Source organism: Mustela nivalis, assembly GCF_964662115.1.
Source record: "Mustela nivalis genome assembly, chromosome: 14".
NCBI classification, from domain to species: domain Eukaryota; kingdom Metazoa; phylum Chordata; class Mammalia; order Carnivora; family Mustelidae; genus Mustela; species Mustela nivalis.
Window position 1 is genome coordinate 79,051,231 of NC_139033.1, and position 26,834 is coordinate 79,078,064.

General features: G+C 40.8%; 1 protein-coding gene across 4 annotated transcripts in view; it reads right to left on the minus strand.

The window, feature by feature from the left end:
* Positions 1-26,500, minus strand: part of SPIRE1 (spire type actin nucleation factor 1) — a 188,822-nt gene extending 162,322 nt beyond the window's left edge. Inside the window, exons 1-2 of one of the 4 annotated variants that reach the window (XM_082697378.1) lie at positions 25,643-26,500; positions 20-54 (exon numbers count right to left, since the gene is read on the minus strand). In XM_082697378.1, coding sequence (XP_082553504.1) covers positions 20-54; positions 25,643-25,964 — 357 coding nt within the window. In that variant the 5' untranslated portion in view covers positions 25,965-26,500. The remainder of the gene's footprint in view (positions 1-19; positions 55-25,642) is intronic. The other 3 variants (XM_082697379.1, XM_082697380.1, XM_082697381.1) reach the window with 3 other exon arrangements.
* Positions 26,501-26,834: the final 334 nt, after the last annotated feature.

The following is a 26,834-nucleotide window of genomic DNA, read 5'->3' on the forward strand; positions in this document are numbered from 1 at the left end:
ATTTGAGTATTTCTCTTACCTCTGTTTCAGTACAATGTGAATATCCCAATTTACCTGTAATAAAAATACAAAAAGTTACTTCCAATGGATTTTAGCTTTTTTATCATTGATAAAAATATCTGAGCTATCCTGGCATGGTTTCATTATATCTATGCAAATATGCAAATAGAAGGTGCTAGAATGACCAATATTCTAGAAGGTCCTACCTAGAGATTTGTTTAAATAAGCCAATAAGAAAATACTAAGTAGGAAGATGGGAAGAATATACTCAATTGTAATAAGACCTAAAACACACACACATATTTAATATGCATATATGCAAGTTAATGAAAGTAATAAAAATATTTTTATTGGAGTCTTGCTTTCTTTTTAAGATATCTTAAAATACTTTAACGGCATTTAAAAAGTACCTTTCAAAATACTCTAAAATACCTTCAAAAAATCTTCAAAAGACTCTTAAACTTTTCTCCAAATATATCTTCCAGTTTAAAGGTACAGTGATCATTTCAATGAAAGCATAAATGTCTCAAACTAATATTTTCTTTAATATATGACGGTTGTTTTTCTTTAATATATGATTAGACAAAACCACAAATTAATTTAGTAATTTTCCAACAGAGGATCACCTAAAGAACAGCAATAATTGAACAATATTTGGCTGTACCAACATCAATATTTCCTCTTCATCACTGACAATAATAGCAAAAGAAACATATACAATTATACATTTCTGCCAATGCTGATGAATAAAACATCCTTTTTAAATTAAAAAACAGCTATTTTGAAGATCATTTATTAAGCAGTTTTAACAAAAAGAACAGGTTACATATTTATATTGGGTACTAAACAGCCAGTCCACACTTCTTTAAAATCACTGTCCTCCATTCAAACATACATTAACCTCTACCTCCTTTCTTCCAACAACACTCTCCTTCCTCCAAACTGCTCTCTCCAGCCTCTGACTCCCACACCTAGTCCTAGCCCACTGTGCTGGTTCCAGCAGTCTGTGTTTTCTTTAATGCTTAATGAGAATCTATTCACCCTAGAGTTTATAATGATACCACAAAAAAAAAAAAAAAAAAAACCACAATGTTTTTTTATGTGCCTCCAGACTCTTAAAATGAAAAAAATTGAAATCCACAATTTCTGATGACCTAATAGTCCTAATGTGGAATACTGGCTGAAACTGATACCGGAAAACAAGGGACCATGGGTTCTGTGGATTAAAAATTATATATGAGCAATAAATAATTAAAGATTATATGAACACAGAGATAAAATGGTTTAATATACAAAGGTTTTACATACTATGGTTTGATAAATACATAACATACATATTTACATATTTATGTACTGTTGAATGAAACTATGTATTACAATTATATATCATCTATTTTTATTTATATATATATATATGACTGCTCAGAACATTAGCGCTTTTGGTAAATTAATTATCCTACAACTCCTATAGAGGGGGTGATTAGCTTAACCTAGGAAAGTACTGTGAACAGCAGCAGTTCAAAGGGCACAGACTACCTCTCAACAAGCATTGAGAGTGTCTACTCTGGAAGGGGAGGGGAGGGACAGGAAGGAGGAGGCAGGGAGGGAGGGGAAAATACAGTGTTAAGACAACAATAACAGAGAGTAACCTCTTTGAGAGTACATAGATGTCCATCTTAGTATAATAATTCTTAAGGTAAAGAGAACTGCAAAGAAAGTGGTGGGTTTGTTGTTGGTAGTAAAGTTGATAAAAAAAAAAATGAAACTGTTTTGTACATACTGCAGCACTAAGCAAACAAATGCGCTGATGTTGCTGGGAATCATGAACTGAGGGAGAAAGACCCTGCGTACCTAACATGTGGGAAGGAGAGGAAGAGCCCTGTGGTGGTGAACTGGAATTGGGGTATTACCTAATTTCAAAAACAAAACAACAACAACTTCCTAGCTCTTCCTCCAAAAGAGGGAGAAGTAGTAGCACCCCATTTTGCAAGAATACACCTAGCCCATTCCCCCTCAAAGGAACCAGTACTCAGGGGACTGGCTAACTCCACGGATGGGATAGGTGGAGGTGAGGCATTTCAGGGAATGTGCTCTGAAAGGCCTAACCCTGAACAGCTGAAGTTATGAGTGGGTCTACCAAGATGACAAATTACAGGATAAGCTGGAACATCTTTCTGCACCAGAAAGTAAGGAAGTACTCAAAAGTGATGTCAAAATGGCACAAGTCTTAGGAAATAAGGTTTTTTCCCATGACCTCTATGATAAAACTGAAAATGCTTTCCTATAAAGAATACCAAAAATTTTTGTGTGCGTGTATCACTGCTTCTGGTTATTCAATTTGATCTGGCGACTAATCACGCAACTCAGGAAATGTGGTTCACTATGAAGTGCCTGACGGCCTACCCTACCCTGCCATCCAAATCCCTGCCCAGACTCTGACCCAAGAATCAGGAAATCCCAATTACACGAAAGCAGAACTAAAGGAACCTTGGAAACCATCCTGCCCAATCCATTCATTTATAGATCAGTAATCTGAGCCTGACAAGTCAGATGATTTCACAAAATGACAGAGCTGAGTAGACTCCAAGGCTCCTGACCCTTGTCATGAGCATTGCTGTGGTTGTTACCCTGTCCTCTTTTCCCACTTGCAGGAACCAGTGGGGTTACGGAAGGGGACTACAGAGGTGCTATCACAGCGACCTACCCATTAGAATCCTGCTTGTGGAGAAATGGGGTAATGTACTCCTTGATTTAGCAGTTGGAAACTGCCAATATAGCAACCGAGAAATTTTCATTTGACAACTTTTGAGTCCTTCCTCATAGGTTAATCACCTTTCCAGAAACAAATCTAAGGAATCCCTCTAAAACCTAGAATCCTATGATTTCACTTTCTACAAGCTGAGTAAACTAAGCCGATGGTAGGCCGAACCAAGGTTTAAGGTTATTAAATGCAGTGAATCAGTTCTTTAAATAAGGCTAACAATTTTACTGATTTATTGTTATTTTAAAGGCTAGATTAACTCTCTGACAATGTACAATGAAAGGAAATATTTGGGATGACACTTAAACATTGAGTTTCAAAATATTCCATTATTATTAATGTGCTTATACACTTGGACAAAGGATGATTTGCACAGCAAACCAAGACTTCAGCTTGGCATTTCCCAAACTGAATGGGCATTTTAGTAATGCCGGAAGAATCAAGGCTGTGTTTTTTAGGCCCTCCTTTTTAACTCATTCTGAAATATTCTATCTGCTCTTAAGATTTGCTCGACAAGTTCCCTCATGTCCTAGGAAATACAAACACCAGTCTTCCTATAAAATGATATAAAATGGCTTTAAGTGACACCAGGTGCCTCTGTCAGTGCCTTTGGCTCAGGTCATGATCCCAGGGTCCTAGGATCAAGTCCTGCATCATGTTCTTTGCTCAGCGGGAAGCCTGCTTCTCCCTCTCTCTCTGCCTGCCACTCCCTCTGCTTGGGCTCTCTCTGTCTCTGACAAATAAAATCTTAAAAAATAAAAAAATAAAATAAAATGGCTTTAAGAAATGAACTATTCCTAATGTAAAATATCATTAAAAAAAAAAAAGCCACCTCAACTAAGATAACAAAGACATTTTAAATCCTAAATGTTGATAATCAGACACTTTCATTCCAAAGTCTGCTCAGTGTTACCAGAGAGAGCATTTCAGTGAACACATCATAGTAGACCCACTCATAACTTTAGCTCTTCAGGGTTAGGCCTCACACAGCACACTCTCTAAATGGCCTCACCGCAGTAGAATCACAAAATCTGATGAACCACACAATTATGGTGGAAATTAAGGCAATTTCAGAAAAAATTTAAGATGCTCGTGTAGATTAATTATACCTTTAAATTAAGGAGGTAGAGGGGCACCTGGGTGGCTCAGTGGGCTAAAGCCTCTGCCTTCTGCTCAGATCATGATCCCAGGGTCCTGGGATGGAGCCCCGCATCAGGCTCTCTGCTCACTGGGGAGTCCGCTTCCCTCCCTCTCTCTCTCTCTCTCTGCTTGCCTCTCTGCCTACTTGTGATCTCTGTCAAATAAATAAAATCTTTTTTAAAAAAATTAAGGCGGTAGAAACCTCAGCATATGGCTGACTTGTCTGTCACAGAGTCACATTATCAACGTGATTCAAATTAGCTGAACAAGCAGAAGGCAAAGATGCCCGCCAGAACCCCTATAATCTTTACAATAGATTACACAGAACCCCTATAATCTTTACAATAAATAAACAGCTCTAGAATTATTCTCCAAATTTTTCCCATGTAAACAAACTGCAGGCAATGATTGGGTCTATCTGATCCTATGAAGGTATGTTATTTTTTCATAAGCTGAACATTCAATAGACATATCCTGTCCCCCAGCCAGCTTGCCTCTGCCCCTCTCATTCACTCAATAAATAATTGCTGAACACCTACTGAATACTAAAATACTGATGATATAGTGGCAAACAAACTACACAAACAAGTAAGTCCTTGCTCCCTGGGACTTACATCTTAGTGAACACAGACCCAAAGAAACAAACAAAATTAACTACAACTGGTAATAAATGTTACTAAGGACAGAAAAGGGAGAGAAAATAACAGAAATGTTCCAATTTAGAATAGTCAGACATGACTCCTACAGAAGATATTTAGGTAGAGACTGTGAAGTTAGGTAGCAGGTAACTGCAGGGCTGAGGGAAGAACCTGTTCCAGAACCAGAAGGCAGCCTGTGGTAAGGCTCTGGAAGTGGTGGTAGGTGGGTAGCATAAAACGCATTTGGAAACACAGGCAAGGGCAGATCACACAGGCCTTTTAGGACAGTGTAAGGAGTTTAGATATGATGGAATATTAATGATATTTTTGATATTAATGATATTAATGATATTTTTTCAGAAAAAATTTAAGATGCTCGTGTAGATTAATTATACCTTTAAATTAAGGAGGTAGAGGGGCACCTGGGTGGCTCAGTGAGCTAAAGCCTCTGCCTTCTGCTCAGATCATGATCCCAGGGTCCTGGGATGGAGTTGATTTGAGGTGGGTTTCCAGGTTGGTCCTGCTCTGTGGAAAGGGTCAAGGTGAAACCATGGAGGGTGGACTGCCTCACTGTCCTGGATAGCAACGGAGCCCAGCACAGACAGCAACCAGCCCAGGTGGTGGCAGTGACCAGAAGAAAAGTAGAGAATTAAGATATAATAATATATTAATAATATTAATATTAATTAATATTTAATTAATTAAATTAATTAATTTAATAATATTAATTGATATTTTTATTAATATTTAGTTTGTTTGCCACTATATCATCAGTATTTTAGTATTCAGTAGGTGTTCAGCAATTATTTATTGAGTGAATGAGAGGGGCAGAGGCAAGCTGGCTGGGGGACAGGGTATGTCTATTGAATGTTCAGCTTATGAAAAAATAACATACCTTCATAGGACATTAATATTAAGCAAGGGCATGGGGCACCTGGGTGGCTCAGTGGGTTAAAGCCTCTGCCTTCGGCTCAGGTCATGATCCCAGGGTCTTGGGATCGAGCCCTACATCGGACTCTCTGCTCTGCAGGGAGCCTGCTTCCTCCTCTCTCTCTTTCTGCCTGCCTCTTTGCCTACTTGTGATCTCTGTCAAATAAATAAATAAAATTTGAAAAAAAAAAAAATTAAGCAAGGGCATGAGTTGATTTGAGGTGGGTTTCCAGGTTGGTCCTGCTCTGTGGAAAGGGTCAAGGTGAAACCATGGAGGGTGGACTGCCTCACTGTCCTGGATAGCAACGGAGCCCAGCACAGACAGCAACCAGCCCAGGTGGTGGCAGTGACCAGAAGAAAAGTAGAGAATTAAGATATAATTTAGCAGCAGAATTAGCAGGACTTGCTAATGGAACGGACTGGGGGTGGAGCAAGGTGAGGAGAAAAGAATGATACCCTGAACAAGTGCCATATTTTCAGGAACAGTGTTCTTAAAGACTTGATCAAAACAGATCAACATCAAGGGTTAAGTTTAAGAACTCTAATACTCTGGGGGCACCCACCTGGCTCAGTTGGAAGAGCATGTGACTCTCAATCTCAGGGTCATAAATTTGAGCCCCATATTGGAAGTAGAGACTACTTAAATAAATAAATAATAATAATTTAAAAAAAAAAAAAGAGCTCTAATACTCTATAAGAGACAAGTGTGTATTAGGTGCACTTTTTGGGCAGCTTTTATATGCATATTAGGGGAAAAGAGTACAGTTTTTGTTTTGTTTTGTTTTGTTTTTTTAAAGATTTTATTTATTTATTTGACAGAGAGAGATCACAAGTAGGCATAGAGGCAGGCAGAGAGGGGGGGGGGGAAGCAGGCTCCCTGCTGAGCAGAGAGCCCGATGCGGGACTCGATCCCAGGACCCTGAGATCATGACCTGAGCTGAAGGCAGCGGCTTAACCCACTGAGCCACCCAGGCGCCCCAAGAGTACAGTTTTAAATAAGCCAAAATTTAGCAATAAAACAATCCCTACAGCCTTATCACACCTGGGCTTCTTAAACATTGTGGCCACTGAGGGCTCAGAATCCATGACCAGTTTTCAGTGTCAAAAGTTAGGACACTAAAACTGTGCAATCATCATTAGCTTACATCCACCTCCCCCAACAAAATCATTTCTGCCATGTTACATTTTTAATGAAAAAAAAGTTAATGCATTTGACATAAGAAACAACCATATAAAGGACACTTTCACTTTGGTTGTTAAATGATCAAATCATTATCCTCTATGCCATAGCATTTCACCAGCAAAGCTCCTCAAAGATTAACAGATGAATTTAGGATTTAGACATGGGAGAAAATTGGTATCCTTGCTAACCAAACACAGATCGTGTGTTCATTAAGTTCCTCTTCTTGGCCTGATAGGAAGAATGAAATAAATTTTAATGTTCCACTGCCACAAGAACCCTGTTCTAATGTATTTTCTACTTCACAACTGTTGATGTTTAACCAAGAGTTTAAGTAAGCTTTCCCTTCGGTGCCCTGGCAAGGCAGTGAAGCAGAAGAGCAAGTCTTTAGACTTGTGCAGTCCCAGGTTTGAATCTCAGTGCCATACTGAACTAATTGTGTGATGTGATTTTTAAGCAAAATACTTCCCAGAGTTTTCCACTTTCTCAACTACAAAAAAAAGGAATAGTATCTACCTCAAAAGGCTTATGTGAAAATTAGATGAAACACAAAATGTTTTGAGGGGCTCTGCCTGATGCCTCCTGCAGAGAGGGGCTCAGCAAATGGCAGCTAAGCTTACTGCTCCTAACCCTGTGGAAAAACGAGAGGTAGAGATAAACTAAAATCAAGTGCGAAGGAAAACTGGCATAGCAAAATATCTTCACTAGCTTTACAACCATGTAAAAGAGGTATTGATTTTGCAATGAAAAAGTAGCTAAGTCCTATGAAAAGTCATAAAATTTCACTCATTTTTACACTTAAGATCTTTAAAAGCCGCTATCTTTTACATTGTACCTCTCTGCAGAGGTTCCTCACAAAACCTTGCCCCCAACTCTTTAGTGACGGCGTCCAGGATGATGACAGGCATCAGTCAAACAGCTGGAGCTCAGCAATGGCTCGGGCTGGGGTGGTGGGAAGTGATGTTTCATCAGCTATTACTCAAAACTGAAAATAAGAAAGCCTGAAATGGCAATCTCTATAATCAACTCACAAATAAAAAGACTGTGAAGTCTGCAGAATTTGTGAATACACTACTTTACATGGCAAAGTGATTTTGCAGCTGTGACTAAGTTAAGGCTCTAGATAGAGATGGGAGATTACGCTGGATTTTCCAGGTGGAACCAGATGTAACCACAAGCAGCTTTATGAGAGACGGGAGAGTCCAAAAAGGAGCCGTGATGATGAAAACAAAGACTAGTGTCATGAGAATGCAAAAAGGGGGACACGAGGCAAGGAATGTGGAAAGTCTCTAGAAGCTGAAAGGACCAGATTCTCCCCTGCAGTGTCCAGAAGGAATAAGCCCTGCAAATGCCTTGTGTTTAGCCCACAAGACCCGTTTTCAGACATCTAATCACCAGAACTTTAAGGTAAGAATTTTGTGTGTTTTTTTTTAAAGATTTTATTTATTTATTTGACAGAGAGAAATCACAAGTAGATGGAGAGGCAGGCAGAGAGAGAGAGGGAAGCAGGCTCCCTGCCGAGCAGAGAGCCCGATGCGGGACTCGATCCCAGGACCCTGAGATCATGACCTGAGCCGAAGGCAGCAGCTTAACCCACTGAGCCACCCAGGCGCCCCAAGAATTTTGTGTTGTTTTAAAGCCATGACATTAGTGGTGACTTCTTACAGGATATGAATACACACACCATGAAAAGTTCAAAGCAATATGACACGCTCTCGCCATCCCAAAGACAAACCCCAGGCTACCCTGTGTATGGTCTAATCCCATGCAGAATGTCCCAGAGTAAGAACTCGCTCACTGGTACAAGGGCAATAGAGCACAGCAGTTAGGAGCAAGAGTTCCGGGCCAGACTCTGGGGACTTGAATCCCAGGTAGGCTGCTGGCTAAATGGCCTTTACACATTAGTCTCCCATTTGTAAGGCAGAGGCTAAAAAGAGTACCTATTTTGGGGCACCTGGATAGCTCATTCTGTTAAGCATCTGCCTTAGGTTCAGGTTATGATACCAGGGTCCTGGGATGGAGCCCAGAGTTGTTGGGCTCCCTGATCAGTGGGGAGCCTGCGTCACCCTTTCCTTCTGCCCCTCCCCCTGTCCTGCTCGCTCTCTCTCTCTCTCTCTCTCTCTTTTGCACTGTCTCTCTCAAATAAATAAATAATATTTATGGAGTGCCCAGGTGGCTCAGTCAGTGAAGCATCTGCCTTTGGCTCAGGTCATGATCCCAGGGTCCTGCAACTGAGTCCCCCATGGGGCTTTCTTTTGGGGGGGAGCCTGCTTCTTCCTCTCCCTCTACCTGTTGCTACACCTGCCTATGCTCTCTCTTTCTGTCAAATAAATAAATGAAATCTTTATAAATAAATAAAGTTTTAAAAAGAAGAGTACCTATCTCATAGAATTGTTGTGAGGATAAAAGTAATATTCCAAGAAAACTGCTCAGCTCACTGCCTGTCACAGAGTAAGCACTTAAAATTAGCTCTATTACCATTTAAGTCTTGAGCCTTCTCTCCTAGGAGAAAATAAGCCAAAAGACCCTTGTCTTCCAAACCCAAAAAGCTGTCAGTGAACAGATCACTTGGCTCCTTCTATACCTAGCATAATTGAAGAAACCCGCACCCATGCCTTGGCCTGTAGGTGCAAAGCCGGTCACCCAATCTCTGTAAGTTCTAGGGGTCTCCTGTGTCTGCATGCAGTGTTAACCTGAAGAGCACGCCGCTGACCTTCCATAAATTTGTTAAACTTTTCTGAAGCTAGGAGACTCACAGGGAGGCATTCCTGTCCCCACCCTTCCCTGTTCTCCCCTCACCCTCTCACCATCCCCTTCCTGCCTGTCTCCTCGGGGGAGTTCCATGGTCTCCTCTGACTGCCAGTGAAGGCCTTTGAGGGCCTTGGCTTACCTCCCAAGTGCTCCCTCTCAAACTGACAGCACTCTAAGAATGATTCTGGTTATTATAATTTTTCAGCTCCCTACCCTGAACATCTCTGGTTGAAAACGTCATTTCTATTTTTACAAGACACCAACCTTAAGGGAAATGCTAAGAGCAGTGGAACTATTCCAAATACCTCTGCCAGAAATATGTCAAAGACAAAGGCATACATCCAAGCTACCCTGAACATTTCTAGAAGCAACATGCCATTCAAATCAACCCCCACAATGTTCTTTTAAAATCTAAGAAATTTGTTAATGAAATATCTCATTAATACTTATAATTAATCAATACTTGCTCTATATAGAGCAAACATATTGCAATGCTGGTATAAAATCTTCATTTTTACAGCTGAGGAGGCTCAAGCTCTACAAAAGAAATGACTCACTGAAGGCCAAAGAACTGCGACCAGTGACCCAGGATGCTGACCCACCCAGCTGTCCTACATTCTCCCCTACCTCAGTAAGGGAGAGACTAGGAAACAATGGATGCCAAAGTGAAGTACAGGGCCAGCACTAGTGGGGAAAGTTTGGGAATATTAAAAACTGTCTTTTTTTAATTTTTCATTTATTTGAGAGAGAGCCAGAGAGAGAGCATGAGCCACAGGTGGAGGGTCGGGGGGTACAGGAAGACAGAGGGAGAGGGAGAAGGAGGCTCCCTGCTCAGGAGCCCAAGGTAGGACTCGATCCTAGGACCCTGGGATTGTGAAACAAGTCGAAGGCCGACACTTAACTAACTCCTAGGTGTCCCTAAAAACTAACTTTCTAAGTACCATTTTGGTTTACTTACCCACTGCTCATGACTAATAAATGTGGGTAAAGGAAAAAAAATATGTCCCCCTTAACAGGACAAAGAGTCCCTGACTAATCAATACGAATAATACATTTGATCACATTTTATAGGATCTGGACCATAATCTTATTATTTTAAAGAAGTGTAGAGGCATAAAGACATCACATTTTTTGGAACAGCTGGTGAAAAGTGGATTAAATTTTTTTGTGGGGTTGGGGAATGCAGAGTGAGAGGGAGAGAATCCCAAGGAGGCTCCAAGGCCAGCAGCAGAGAGCTAGATGTGGGGGGTCAATCTCCAAGAGATCATGACCTGAGCCAAAATCAAGACTCAGACTCAACCAATTGAGCCATGAAGGTGCCCCCCAAAACATGGCTTATTATTGCCCATCACTTTTCTAGAGACAAGAGTCTAGCCCTTGGACTTCATATCAGTAGCTAAAACCAACTACCAGACTTCTCAGGCAGAGACCACTAACTGGCTCTTATCTGCAGCTACTGTCTGCCCTTTCTGGCTCTGCTTGCTCATCAGATGATGAGTGGATTCTCTGGGGCCTGGCTGCTGCACCAAACACCACTGATTTCCATCCCGCCATGAGGGTAGGCCTCACTACCATGATGGCACCCCTAATCTAGGAGTAAATATGGCCCAGGCCCCAAACCCCCCCAAACTATTCCATGGTACTAGAGTGGCCAATTCATAACTGATCTTGCTGTGAAATGAATGTTTTAAAGGTATGTTTTCTAGGGGTGCCAGTCTGGGTCCATCAGAGAAGCATGTGACTCTTGATCTTGGGGGTGGGTGTAGAGATTACTTACATAAATAAAACTTAACAAAATATGTTTTCTTAATTATTAGTGTTATTTTTCTTTTTCTATTCAGCAACCTTAATTAGCTAAACTTTATATCATCTCACAGAACAAATATCATTAAATATCAAGTACCTTCAGTAAAAAATAATTTTAGCGTAACAGTTTTCAATAAAACTCAAGTATTTGTCTATTTTATGTAATTTGGCAACACTCAAAACTCGTAGAGGAAAAAGGTTTCATTTCTTGTGCCAGTTCACATTGAATGGTAGTGACAGTCTAGAATGCTATCCTCAAAAGAGCTGTGAGGGCAAGTATGGGTGGGAGGCACCCGTGACCATTTAGCAATGTTTGCCATGGGAAGAGAAGGGAGTGACAATGCAGAAGCCACATTCCTGACACTCCTGTGTTAGAGGACAGGATGATGGAAGTTGTGGTTCTTTTTGTAAACAGTGTAGATTTAGATTAAAATTTTTCCTGAGTGATATTAATTAAAACATTCATTGCTTAAATTTCATGAGACCTCAAAAATACACTGAGAACACAGCACTCTATCACTTTATTCAAGAATAAGGAAAACGTGGAGAACTTCCCCATCTAAATCATAAAAAGAGGTCTAGTAGCAAGTGCCAATCCCAAACATTTTTGTATTTCCTATCAAATAGAGAATTCTGGTTTTCATGCATTTCATAGGCACCACTGTTATTCTCCCTAGAATCTCCTCTCCCCCTCTGGCATCTGACCATGAATGAGACCATCCTAGCCAACAGAAACCCTGCCAGAGAGGCATCTAAGGTACTTCTCTCTAAACACAAGTGCCTTACGTCATAGCACCATAACTGCCACCCATATTCACTTACCCAAATATGTTAAATAACAACAGTCAGAGCTGAGAATTAAAACCACACCTTCTGCTGCCTACTCTTACATCTTGTATCTGTGTTACCATGTGACATTCAACAGTTGATCTGCAACCTTCTGAAAGAGCAAAGGAACTTGGTAGGAATAAATATGACTCCACTAGAAAAATATTTTTTCCAGGCCAATTTAATTTCTAACAAGTGTAAGTCATCATCTTCCCACCCTATGCTGCCTCTCCTGCCTTCCCAGCAACTAGGCACCCAGGTGGGAAGTTTGAGAGCCTTCCAAGATTCTTCCTCTTTCTCAGCCCCACACCAAAAACTAAAGGGCCATGTCCTGTACTATTTCCTAGATCATTCTCAATCTGACTCTTTCTCCCCATTTCTGCCCTCATTCAGACCTCCACCATCTCTTATCTGAAGAGCCAAAATACTCCCAACTGGTTAGGCAACTTCAAGGCTACTAAGATCTAAAGATAGTATGAAATCCCTACTGGTATCTCTGCCCTTGTTTTAACCCAATTCAGTCCCCAAAACTCCCATGGTTATCTTTCCAAAAAGAGTAATCTGCTTACATCATTTTCCGGCTTAAAACCCTTATATGGTTCTCCATCGGCCTATACAGGCTAAAAATACAAACTCAACAATGTGGCACAAAAATGTCCTTCATAACCTGGTCCCAGTCAACATACCTTTCTGGCCTGCCTCATTCTCCACCACTCCCCCACACATCCTATGCTCCAGGCACAGTGGACGCCCACTGCAAAGAAGACAAACAGGTTCAACTTCACGTGCCAATTCCACAAATAATTGGTAGTGGCTGACTGAAACACAGCTGAGAACTCTGAAGCTGCTTATAAATTTAGCAGCAAAGATGCAATGACCGATTAAACAGTGTCTGTTTTTGTATGGGGAAGTGGGCGTCAGCAAAAATGCCAGTCTACAATCCAGTACTACTGTTCTTTGAACAGCTCTTCCACATTTCTGCTTCTGCCTAAGTGTCCTCTGTTTATCCCACTGCTCATCCTTCAAGCCCTCTCCAAAAAACCGGTGTCCTTTGTGAAACCGGACTTCTGTCATAGCAGCAGTCAGGTACCCTCACCCTTGGGCTCACACAGCTTTCTGTACATGCCTCTATTACTTCAGAATTACTCCAACTATACTGTAAATGTTAGTTTATGTACCTGTGATCTGCTTGAAGGCATGGGTGCCCTTTATTTTTCTTTGTGTCTTCAAATCTAGTACAGTGCACTTAGAAGGCACTCAGGTACTGATGAAATGAATAAATGAAATGGTGTAATGGGAGACTCCTCTAATATGGTATTATCACTAAAATCCAGGAACCAAGACAAGAACTATAAGACAACCTGTAGTGACTGTTAGTGTGGCATTCTGCCCCTACTCATCACCTATACCTATATACATCTTTATCTCTCAGAAATACAAGGTATTAAAGGAATATACTAGAGAGAAATTTGGCTTCCAGTTAAGACTAGGCCATGAGGAAAACGGAAAATATGAGGGAAAAAGACAGAGAGTTAGTTTTCAGAAGCTAAATATGGACCTGCAAATCCCACTATTATTAGGGATACAGACTTTCCATATAAATGACACCAGTCAAATCCTTATTGAATTTACACCAATATCCCAGATTGGTTTTAATTTTTTAAAGTTTGTGAGGTACACAAGGGAGGTGTGTGGGGAAATAATTTAAACAAGTGATGGGGACTGAGAAGTGCACTTGTCCTGATAAGCACCAGGTAATGTACAGAACTGCTGAATCACTATTTGTACACTGGAAACTGATATAACACTGTATTTTAGCTAGAATTAAACAAAAACCATTAAAAAATTAAAATTAAAAAATAAAATAAAGTTTGCAAGGTGCAATCATTTTGGAAAACTTTTGGCAATATCTACTAACACTGAAAATACCCATACACTATGAACTAGCAATTCCACTTTCAGGTATATACTCAAATGCTGTATTTGTTCACCAAAAAACATGTTTACTCATGCTCACAACAGCATTATCCATAATTCCCAATAACTGAATACCCAAATCTAAAATCCAAAAAAATCAAACATCCATGGATGAATTATGGTATATTTATTCATGCAAGGGAATATGGTACTAAACTGTGAATGAACAAACTACAACTATTTGCAACAACAGGGATCAATCTCACAAAGTTCAGAGAAGAAAGTTAGACACTAAGTAACATACTACTACTTGATTCTATACACCTACATTCAAATATAGACAAAACTTACGGTGTCAGAAGTCATGACCAGTGGTGACGCTTGAAGTGGTTGGTGACTGAAAGGGTTCACAGACAGTTCTGCTGGGATACTAATCACATTCTGTTCCTTGATCTGTATACTAGTTGCATGAGTGTGTTCCCATTGTGAAAATTCATCATTTTCGTACTTTTCTATAAGTTACATCTTAATTAAAATTTGTTGTTAAAAGAAGGACAAAATAGGGGTGCCTGAGTGGCTCAGTCAGTTAGGTGTCTAACTTTTGATTTTGCCTCAGGTCATGATCTCAGGGTCATGAGATGGAGCCCCCCCATCGGGCTCCATGCTGGGTATGGAGCCTGCTTAGATTCTCCTTCTCCCTCTGTCCCTCCTTCCACCTCTCTCTCCTTCTATAAATTAATTAATTAGGAGCATACCAATTTAAGGTTATAATATCTTCATGGTGATTTTACCCTTTGTCAATGTGGCTAGAGTTGACATGTATATGGTTACACCAGCTTTCCTTTTTTTCAACTGAATAAATTAAGCCACTTTTTGACTGAATTCTGAGTGAATTTAACAGTGGTAGATCTGCACTAAAGTACATATTAAAGAGTTCTTCAGACAAGAGGAAAATGATCCTAGAAGAAAGTAATGCAGGAGGAAACAGAGAACACAGAAAGGGCAAACGTGGGAAAATCTACATGAATACTAAATTGTACAAAAATATTGTCTTATATGTAAAATCTATGATAAACTAAAATACACACCAACAATCATAAAACAACAGAAGGAGATATATGAAGTTAGAATGTTCTAAGATCTTCGCACTATCTGGAAAGTACTACAGTAAGTAATTTGTATATACTTTAATAAAAATACAACAATACATGTTGTAAAGTAACAACTAACAGAATAGTAAGGGAATATACAATAAGCAAACTAATAAAAGGAGAAAATTTTAGCAATTAAAAAAATTCTTAACCAAAAAGAAAGTTAGGGAGAGAAAATGAATACAGACCTGATGGGACAAATAGAAAGCAGGTAGGAAGATGGTATACTTTAAAACCCAAGTAATTATATCAAATATAAACAGAATAAGGAATCTAATTTAAAATCAAGGATCATTGGACACCTGCACAGCTCAGTGGGTTGAGCCTCTGCCTTTGGCTTGGGTCATGATCTCACAACCTCGCCCCGCCTACTTGTGATCTCTCTCTCTGTCAAATAAATAAATAAAATCTTTTTTAAAAATGAAAATCAAGGATCATTATATTATAAACAACAAATCCTAAATATATCCTGATTGTAAAAGACACACCTTAAATATAAAAATACTAAAAACTTGAAAGTAAAATTATGGGAAGGAATACACCATGCAAAGATTAATCAAACAAAGCTGGTGTTTAAAAAAAAGGAACGTTGGTATAACCGTATACATGTCGACTACAGCCACATTGATAAAAGGGTAAAGCCACCATGAAGATATCATAACTTTAATTGGGTATGCACCTGATAATACAGCCTCCATATATAAGTAAAAATGGACAGAATAATACACAAATCAAAGAAATCACAAAGAAAATAAAAAAGATATTTGAATCCAATGATAATAAAAACACGGTATCAAAACTTCTACTCATTAAAACATACCATTAACATGAAAAGGAAAGCTACAGAGTTGGAGATGATGTCTATAATATATATAACTGGCAAATGGCTTGTATTCAGAATATATAAAAATCATAACATAAAAGAAAAGACAAAAAATATATATGTAAATTAATTAGAGGATACCAGGGCCTGGGGGAAGTTGAGAATACACAGTTACTGTTTAGTGGGTAGAGTTTCTGTTTGTGTGATGAAAAATTTTGGAAACAGAAATAATGGTGATGGTTGTACAACACTGTGAATACAATTAATGCCTTTAATTAAATGGTTAAAGTGGTAAAATTTATGTCTTATAAGAAAAAAATACTACTGAGCATTGTTGAAGGGGAGCAAGGTGGGGGGGATGGGGTGGCTAGGTGATGGACATTGGGGAGGGTATGTGTTGTGGTGAGCCCTATGTGTTGTGTAAGACTGATGACCTGTGGGGTGCCTGGGTGGCTCAGTGGGTTAAAGCCTCTGCCTTCGGCTCATGTCATGATCCCAGGGTCCTGGCATCAGCTCTGCTCACCAGGGAGCCTGCTTCCTTCTCTCTGTCTGCCTCTCTGCCTACTTGTGATCTCTGTCTGTCAAAAAAACAAACAAACAAACAAAAAACTTAAAAAAAAAAAAGACTGATGTACTGTAAACCTGTACCTGTACTCCTGAAACAGACCTGTAACCCTGAATCAAATAATATATGTTAATAATAAAAAAAAGAGAAAGAAAATAGTAGACAAATAGTCAAAAGACCTGAACAGGAATTTCACAAAAGAGATATCATAATGGCCAATAAACATATGAAAAGGCACTCAACATGATCAGCCATCACATAAATGCAACTCAAAACCATTATGAGATATGTACCATTACATACCCTCCAAAAATAGGTAAACTCTTCTCTTTAATGACATCACCAAATAGTATGGTGGATGTGGTACAACAGACACATTGCTAATAAGACCTGAAAAACCACTTTGGAAAACTACTTGGCAATACTTTCTAAAACTTAAGGGACGTGCAACAATCCAGCAATTTTACTAGATATATACCTACCAGAAGTGCATATGTATATTCAAGAGAGTTTATAGCGGTGTTATTTAAAATAATAGCTAAAACACTAAACAATTCATATGACCATCCATAGCAGGCCGGGTAAACCAATTCTGGTATTTTCATACAACTGAATACCATCAGCAATGAAACAAACTAGAGCTACATGCAATAACAAGTAATTTATCTCACAAACATAATGTTGAACAAAAGAAGCTAGACACAAAAAATACATATTGTAAGATTATATACATACAAAGTTTACAGGCAAGTAAACCCAATCCGTGGTGATAAAAACTAAGACGATTATATATGTGGAAGACGTGTGGCCTACTTGTAATGCTCCTTTGTTCAAAGTCAGCTTGGTGTTTACATGGTTGTATCACTAATGATTTGTGCACCTTTCTGTAGGTATGCTGAACTTCCAAAAAAAGGAAAAATTTGTGAAAAACTGGGAAACGGCCAAAAACATAAGTTTTGAGAAGGAAATGTCAAAAGAAATTATTTTTTTAGACATAAGAAAAGTGGCCAAAGACTGAATTAATACAAGATACCAAAAAAATGTTTAAGAAATCCTAACCAACATTTCATTACCAGGCTATCATCACTAAAACAAAAAAAAACCTACTGAACTCTCATGTACATGAGAAATGTACTACATTTCATGTAGTTACATGAATTGTGCTTAAACAAAAAAATACTGTTGAACTCTTACACAACTAGTTGAAATTTGCTTAAATTCCTTAAAAATTTGATGGGACATCTTCTTAACAGTATATTTTCTTTATATGATAAGGGCAATACCAGCAGCAAAAGACAACAGGATGTCATGGAATGTTTATCCTTCATACACTTAAAAATCAATAGAATGCCAGTGAGATATTGATCTGAGAAGGGCAAAGGCTGAACCAGATAAGCCCAATAAATTCAATGCATGAATAAACAGATCTTACCTTATCTTGACCCTGTTATACTACTACTTAAAATAACTTTTGTGTAGATAGAAGTTTGAATTAGGGAAAATATTACTAGCTTTCCCAATAAGTTTGCATTGCTTTATATAAATCAGTATTTTTCTGGTCCTTAAAGTATTCATGATCCCATGCAACAGTCTGAAATAGTTGGCCAAAAACAAGAACCATTTACCCAATGATAATTTAGTTTTCATCTCTTTTGTTTGGTTAAGACCTTTTGTGAGCATATCACAAGAGTATAATTTATCCACATGCTATACTGCAGAGCAGTAATGAAAATGTATGTCTACAAAATGGGGAACTATTTCAAATGTGGCTGATCACCAACATTCTTCAGGGTTCTACTGCAGCTTTAGGGACACCTCTAGCCCAGAGTATCCACAAGTGCTTTTAAGAGGAAGGCCGATGACCACAAGATTGTCCAAACCAGTTCTTGACCATCTACATACCTCAGTCAATCCACACTTGAGTCTAGGCCACATTTCACTGACCTCCCCTCAGGACTAGTATATCCAATTGATATCCCCAATATAGGCTGCTCTGGCTTTCATTCCCAGGTATCTCTCTCTTCTGATAAACAGTGTGTACAGACTGCTCTCTCTTTACCTCTCTATTCAACTTGGCTCTATGGTATTCATTACATAACTGTTGAAAGGATGAGCATGGTAGGCAGGCCCATAAAAGTGAGATACCAGAAAGAGATACTTCATAAATCCAACAAAGTTTGAACATCAAAAATAACTAAACCTCGAAATATTTCAATTCTTCTTGCATATGAAAAACCACCCCAGTATCAACAAGCATAACCAGTGCTGAACTCCTTAGAGTTAAGTCTGATTGTAGGACTGTGACAAAAAATACACATCGTAAGCCTTAAAGCATCTTGTAGTGCCAGGAAGTCAAGACGTGCTCAAAAACACAAAAGGATGGCTGGATATCAAAGGCACACAGGAAAGCGATTGGGTGGCTCAGGCTCAGTCAGTTAAGCAGTTATGTGGCTGCCTTCAGCTCAGGTCATGATTCCAGCCCACTTCTCCCTCTCCTTCTGCTGCTCCCCCTACTTGTGCTCTCTCGATCTTTCTCCCAAATAAATAAATAAATAAAATCTTTAAAAATAAAAAAAAGGTGGGGGGGCACAGGAGCCAACCTAAAGGGAGCTCCCACTGGCCACAGTTGGAACAATCTGAGCAAAAAAATAACACGGTAATGAATAACAAAGTCTAAAGTATACACGATCCCAGAATGATAGAAATAAATAAGTAAACGGGGGGAGGAGACAAATCTTCCTTATGGAAGAATTCCAAATAATATTAAGCAATAATATTAAATTATATTAAAATTAATTCATAAAAGATTAAGTAATAATAACAATATTAATTCATCTCTCCTAGAGGAGGCCACCTTCTCCATTGCAGGCTGGACTTAATGACTCCTTTCCAAAGAAGAGAATATAAAAAAGGTAAAAACAGTAACTCTTTAGCAAAAAAAACCTGGCAAACAAAGGTGCACATCACCAGTGGTACCATGTGGATGTACTGGGTCCCAATCCTATGTGATGAGAGGAGCCTTGCCCTTAGTGGTAATTCCTTGCCCAAACACATAACCCCAGTCTAGTTAAGAAAACATCAGGCAGGGGCGCCTGGGTGGCTCAGTGGATTAAGCCGCTGCCTTCGGCTCGGGTCATGATCTCAGGGTCCTGGGATCGGGTTCCGCATCGAGCTCTCTGCTCAGCAGGGAGCTTGCTTCCCTCTCTCTCTCTCTCTCTGGCTGCCTCTCTGTCTACTTGTGATTTCTCTCTGTCAAATAAATAAATCTTAAAAAAAAAAAAAAAAAAAGAAAACATCAGGCAAACCTAAACGGAAGGACAGTCTACAAAACCCCTGACCAGTACTCAAGATTGTCAAGTTAGGGGAAACAAGGAAAGTGTAAGAAATCATAACAGACCAGAAGAGACATGAGAACTAAATACAATATGGTATTCTGGATGGATTTGTGAAACAGGAAAAGGACATTCATAGAAATACGAAGTCCAAAGTTAACTAGTCCAAGGTTAATAGTTCCAAACGAAGTCTGAAGTTAATAGTAATGTGCCAATGCTGGCTTCTTAGTTTTGACAAATACACCACACTAGTATAAGATGCTAACATTAGGAGAACTGGGTGAGGAATTTCCTGTGCTATCTTTGCAACTTTTCTGTAAAACTAAAATTATCTCAAAATAAAAAAATTACTCCAAAAAACCCACTATACTTGGCAATAGGCAATATTTTCCTCACAATTTTAAACAAATATCTGGAAGAGAACAGTTTCTCTTTTTTCTACTTAGCCAACAGGAAGCAACTGAAAAACATAATATGGCTCTAATGACAATATTATGAAAGTGGGATGGGAACTGTTGCCCTTTTATAGAATTTATGATGAAGGAAAGTGATTTTGACCATACAAATAAAACAGGCAGAGTGTGACTTATCACCTCTTACCAACATACAGTCCCTGGTAGACCAATAATTGTTTTCTTTCAAAGTTGAGTCAAAAGCCTTGGTGAAGCTAACAGCTTCCCAACAAAGTCCCAATTACTTACATACCCATATCTGTATAGGACTAAACTCCACTGTTTTCCTTTGCATAGGGCAGAAAAACAGATACAAACCACAAAGCATGATTTCAAAAATTTTCCCAGAAATGTCTGTGGCTACTCCCACACAACACAACACAACACAACTAGAAGTACACTGGAGGGTAAAATGGAGTCAAAAGTGACAGCAATCTTACCAGTTATGGCTAAAATACCTTAATTTTGCAAATGACCATCTGCGCGTATTGTGTGCAGGGGCCTAGAAGCAGCCTATGTAAATGAGTAGGATCAGAGTTGAAGCTGCATTAGCTTCATGGTAGACTTATGGCTGTGTTTATGTTTTATTTCTCTTCTTCCATGACTAGAACTTTTTATCTTTATATTACAGAAACTTGAACATTGCTTGCACACGGTAGGAACTCAGTGCATTTTTTAAAAAATATTGTATTGATTTATTTGAGAGAGAGAGAAAGGAAGAGGGCATGAATGGGGTAAGGGGGCCAGGGAAGAGGGAGAAGCAGATCCCTACTGAGCAGGGAGTCCAACGTAGGGCTTGAACACAGGACCCTGATATCATGACCCGAGCCAAAGGCAGACATTCAACAGACTGAGCCACCCAGGCATCCCTGCATGTTGTTAAATTTTAATTAGCCCAACATATTGGGAGGTATTGTACAAATGGAATAATTCTTACATATTACTACACTTGATAAGACATTTTACCAACCCCTAATACCATCATTCACCCCCAGACTCTACCCTGGACACATAATACATAAATCTCAAATATTCCTTTCATTTAATAATCAGGATGTTAACACTCAAGATTTATACCAAGAATGAACAAGAATTCGTGTTTTAAAACATGTTTTCACTAATTTCAACCTTCTCCACAAGTATTTGTTCTCTCTTTAAAATCAAATAGGCTATTTTTTCAAGATCATTTCTCCCACCAAATTAGCATGAAACTTACTGAGAAGCTTGACTGATCATGTCCTCTTTTCAAATCCCAAACAACGCCCAAATGTTCTCTATACCAAGATGCCTTTATTAGTATGCACGCAGGCTTTCATTGTTCTTCCCAGGAACCTATTACCAATCCAAGATTATTTTAAATCAAGATGCGGTCACAATTTTTTAAATATTCTTTATACATCTAACATTAAAGATACATCAAAGATTTTGAAATCAAAATCTGAAACAAGCTATTTTTGCCAGATGGGTATTATGGCCCAAGAGGCTGCTGAGAGCATACCGTGGTTCCAAGCAGGAATACTATTGTTGTTAATAATTCTGTGGCATTCCAGGAAAAAAGAGTTCTAACCTTGCGAAGGTCTGGAATATAACCCAAATTCCATCAATGACTACTTCTTAAATAATGTGTATAATAACATGCGTTCCAAATGCCAATGAGGCACAGTGGTGACAAAGAGCAAGCAGGCTGTGTATATGCAGAGCCTGAGTGTTTTTAACTTGTTAATTAAAGGTGTGAAAGCAAAAATCCCATCAACCTGCATATAAGAAACTTTTATAAAGCCGTAAGATTTATTATAAGTACATAAACATTAAGGAAAATAAAAATGTTAAGTTAGACACCTAAGACGAATCATAAGCCCTCTTGATTCTAAGCAATGTTTCCTTTTGCCATCACAGAAACGCTTCATAAAACGTGCTGCTTAAGACGCAATATCATAATGTAATCATTTTTGCTCTTAAGATATCCTCTGAAGAACTAATTTCTCCTTTTGATCTCCTTCAATCCTTGATCACAGTGCTTCTGTGGCCATGTTAGTATATGGCACTTGATTATAATCAAGTATAATGCTAAATAAAATGACTTGTTCTTCACTGTCTTCTTCCCATTTTGGTCTCATCTCCCTGCCTTCCACATCTTTCATCATATTCCTATTTCTCTTAAAGGTATGCCTAATTTAATTCAAACTGAATATGAACATTCTGGATCAACACTGTAAAACGGTTTTAACGAGAACTGTTAAAGGTAAACACTGTTAAAAGTAAACAAGAACTAAAATCAATTACTACTACCCTCAACCCCCAAACAAGTCAAGAAAGCAGTGAGAGGTTATTTCTTTCTATGGGACTGAGTGGAGCGATACCACTTGTTCATTCAACTCAGCCGCAGAGGAAACACTGGCCAACTCCAGAACTCACTCACTCGAGGATCATAGCCAGGATCCAATTCTCCACACTGAACACAACCCTGTGTACCACCCATCATCTGCTAGACCTGTAGTTCCCAACAGGGAAGGACTTTGTTCCCCCAGGGGAAATTTGGCCATGTCCAGGGACTTTGTTGACTTTCATGACTTGGGGGAGGGGATGGGTAGTTACTGGCATCCAATGGGTAGAGACCAGGGATGCTGCTGAACATCCTATACAGGCCCAGGGCAGCCCCATACTGAATTATTTAGCCAAAATAAGAACGAGAGACCCTGACTCAAAATATGTGTTCCCAATTTCGAATAAAAATGTAGAACAGCAGGACCACAGGCACAACAGTGGCACAAAAGGACAGAGAATTAGGGGGAAAGCAAACCAGAACTTAGCCAGTATCGGCTACATAACAAGCCTTTAGTCACTTCACATGTATCGTCTCACTTAAGTGGTCTCACATGAAAAAGTGATCTATTCTCATTTTACAGATGAGGAGGCTGGACTCACAGTGATTGTATATGCAGAGCTTAAGTGTCTTTAACTCAGTAATTAAGGGAGGTTAAGGAACTTATTCAAGGTCACTCAGCTAGGAAGGGGAGGAACATAAGGACCCAAATTTGCACCAAATCTGTTTCTAAGTCTAGAGGTTAAAAGACCTGGATTTGATTCAAAGTCATCAATATGAATATAAGCAAGTCCCTTAAATCCCCTAAGCCTCCATCTGGAAATAACTCAACAGATAAACCATGTGAAAATATAAATGCTGTTGAATGCCGACTACATACAATCCTATGAAACATCCTACAGTGAAAAAGTACTTCTTAGAATCGAGGTGTCAAGATTAACATTTTTTCTTAAAAATAGAATTTATATATGTGCACAGAACTAAATTATTCAGTATTTTTAAGAATCAAGATGAAGTGTTCAGAAGACACTTCTGTGCCTTCTGTAACCATGCAACTGCTCTTAAATCCTAGGAGGAAATAAACTAACATAAGCAATAGGTTAGTAAGAACTTCCTAAAGATTTGTAATTGATCAAGCCTAAGATGCTCAAGACTGTATCAACAACTTTGGTTGGGCTCTCTCTCAACAACTGGTAGCAGAGATCATGAGTCAAACCAAGGAAGAGGATGGATTGCAGGGAAACTACTATTCTCTCCAAGAAGACAGAGTATTACACTGAGGTCAAGATATTATTACTCATACTAATCATACAAAAAAAACCAATAATTCATTTCAACATGAGATTCTGATTTTTTTTTTTTTAACTACTGCCAGAATACATCTGTCTTGACAACTAAACGACTCGTAGGTCCATAAGCATAACTCTAACCACACACTCTTCTGGGATTAAGTTCAGGAAAAAGAAAGTGAACTCGTGTTTATTCCTTCCAGAAGTCAACACTATGAATGCCGCTTCTAAAAGAGGGTTACACACAACCATTTTCCCCCTTGAAATGCCAGATTTCAAGGCACTGCTTTGCCTCAAAGCATATCTTTGCATATCATGTTAATACACTATAAATAAATTATAATACCAAGTATTTCCCACTAACATTAAGTCCAACTTTAAAAAATAAACACATCAAACTAAAAACTATAATAATAAAATAATTTCCAGAGAATTATGAAGAATAGATTTAAATAAGTCAAAGTTCTAAAATGCATTTACCTGACACACACACTTTAATGTTTATCGGAAGTGAAAGAATTGATAACTAAAATCTTGAACGCTTTTTATTTTAATCAATTTAGATAAGGATTTGGATTAAATGTCATTTTATTGACTAATGAATTACATCTTTCACCTTAAGCATTGTGACATTTCCATCAACTTTCTAAAAGTGAGGGCGGATTATTTCTCTATGTTTTTAATATACTTGCCTCTCAAAAGACTGAAATATATAAAAACTGATAGCAGAAACCTATTATCAATCCCCTCATCATCATTACCTCTCTGAGTAAGCGCTAACTACATAATAATGTGTAGGTGATAATCTTGAAGAATTTACATTGGACAATAACCTAACTAAAACCCATTTTATGTTTATCTGAGATCCTGTCAACTTTTGACTTGACAAGCCTGTTTTCTCATTGCAACAAATTTTAACACACAGGTAAATGGTATTTTTAACTTTCAAGAGCTAGAAATCATTATTTCGTCTCCTCCTGTTTCTCCCAAAATAGCAACATTCTCTTCGGGGCTTTTTATATTTCCAAACTGAAGCAATTTGTTACCAAATTTAAAAAAAAAAATACTATTAGCTGACTACTCATTCCGAAAGGTGTAATTTTCCTGACAGCAGAATTAACTATCCTTGACGAGATCTCACGTGAACCTTTCCTAGCACCTACCACATCCCAAGTAAACAGCCCTGGCATGTAAGTATGTATACATAGCTTATCATGAAAAGGACCCAACCCACTCCATTTCCCAAACAAGACGGGGGCAGCTGTCCTATGACAGTCTGTGCAATTACCAGCACCTTGGGGAGGTCCGCGGCCCTACTCGGGGGGCGCAGGCCCGCCCGGACGCCCTCTTCACAACCCCTCTTTGTGCCGCTGCCCGTCCCCCCAGCCCCTGTTCTGACCTACGTGGAGCCCCGGCTAGCCCACAGGGCCAGCACCACCACCCCCCGCCCCCCGCCGGCCCCAGGCCCTGCTCCTCCCGGCTCTCCCTGGGGAGGTGGGCGTTCGCCGGGCGGAAGGGCAGGGCCCAGGCATTGCGAGGGAAAAGGGGGGACGCGGTGGGGGTCCTCCTGTCGGAGGTGGGGGGCGCACAGCTGAAGGGCAGGGCCCAGGAAGACGAGGGAGAAAAATGGGGCCGCAGGGGGGGGGTCCTCCCATGGGAGGTGGGGGTCGCGGGGCGGAAGGGCCTGGCCGGGGGCGTCCAGGGAAAAGGGGCCGCGGAGAGGGGTCTCGGTGGAGTCGCAGGTCGGCGGCCTCACCCGTGGCGGGGGGCGGCTCTCCCGCGTCGTCGGGCGCCAGGGTGACGGTGCCGTCCCTCCAGACGCGGATCTGCGCGGCTGAGCGCACGCGGCGACGGGGCTGGCGGCGGCCGGCGTCCGCGGCGCGCAGGGAGCCGCAGCACTGGTAGCACACGGCCCACGCCTGCTCCTCGTTGATGGGCTGGTTGTAGAGCCGCAGGATCTCCTCCAGGCTCAGCGCGTCCGGCGGGCCGCCAGCTGCCCCGGAGTCCGGAGGCCCCTCGCCGCCCGCCGGCTCCGCCCGGGGCTCCCCGCCGCCCGCCGGGCCCGCCGGCTGAGCCATCCCGCGGGTCGGCGCTGCGCTCGGCCGCCGCGCCGTGTGCCGGCGTCTCTTCAGCTCCGGAGCATCGTCTCGGCGCGCCGCCGCCTCCTCATCCCCGGAACCCGCCCCGCCCAACCTGGCCGCGCGCGCCGCCGTGGGGGACCAGGCGGGGGACTGGGCGAGGGCCCGGCTGCCGTGGGCGAGCGAAGAGCGGCGAGGACGCCGCGGCCGTCCTGACCAGGCCGCCGCTGCCGCCGGCCCGTAGCGACGCGATGGCGTCCGCCGGCCCCGCCCCGCGCCTCGCCGCGCGCTCAGGGCCGGGGCCGCGGAGCCGCCCCGCCAAGGGTCCGCACGGCCGACAGCTCGGGTGTGCGCTCCGTGGCCAAGCTGACCGCGCCGACCGCAGCGATCCCCCGCCGCGCTGGGAGGCCACCGGCGCTGGATCCCCCAGGAACTGACTCGCTGGGAGGCTAATTTGGAGTTCGAACCCAGCCTGTAGCAAATTCCTAATAAAGGTCTCTGAAACCGCTCCGGCTCCGGCTTCCCCCGCCGCCGCGCCTGCTCCCGCCCACCCCCGGGCGGTCGGCTGGGCGCGGGTCCTGCGCCTCTTTCAAGCCTCCACACGGTTTCTCCTGACCAGCCGACTTCGTACTGCGCCCGGCCTCGCTCCTTCATCATCATCCCCCGGATCCTCCTCTGCTCTTTTTGGGGTAGTTGTCGCCATCGATATACCGTATAATTTACTTAGATGTACTGTTTATTGAATAGGTCCTCCCATTTTCATTGTAAGCTCCCTGAGGACAGGGACCTTTATGGGGTTTGCTCACTGACTTCTCCCAAGTGCGTAGATGAAGGCCTGGGATATAACCATGTTATCAATAATTTGTAGAC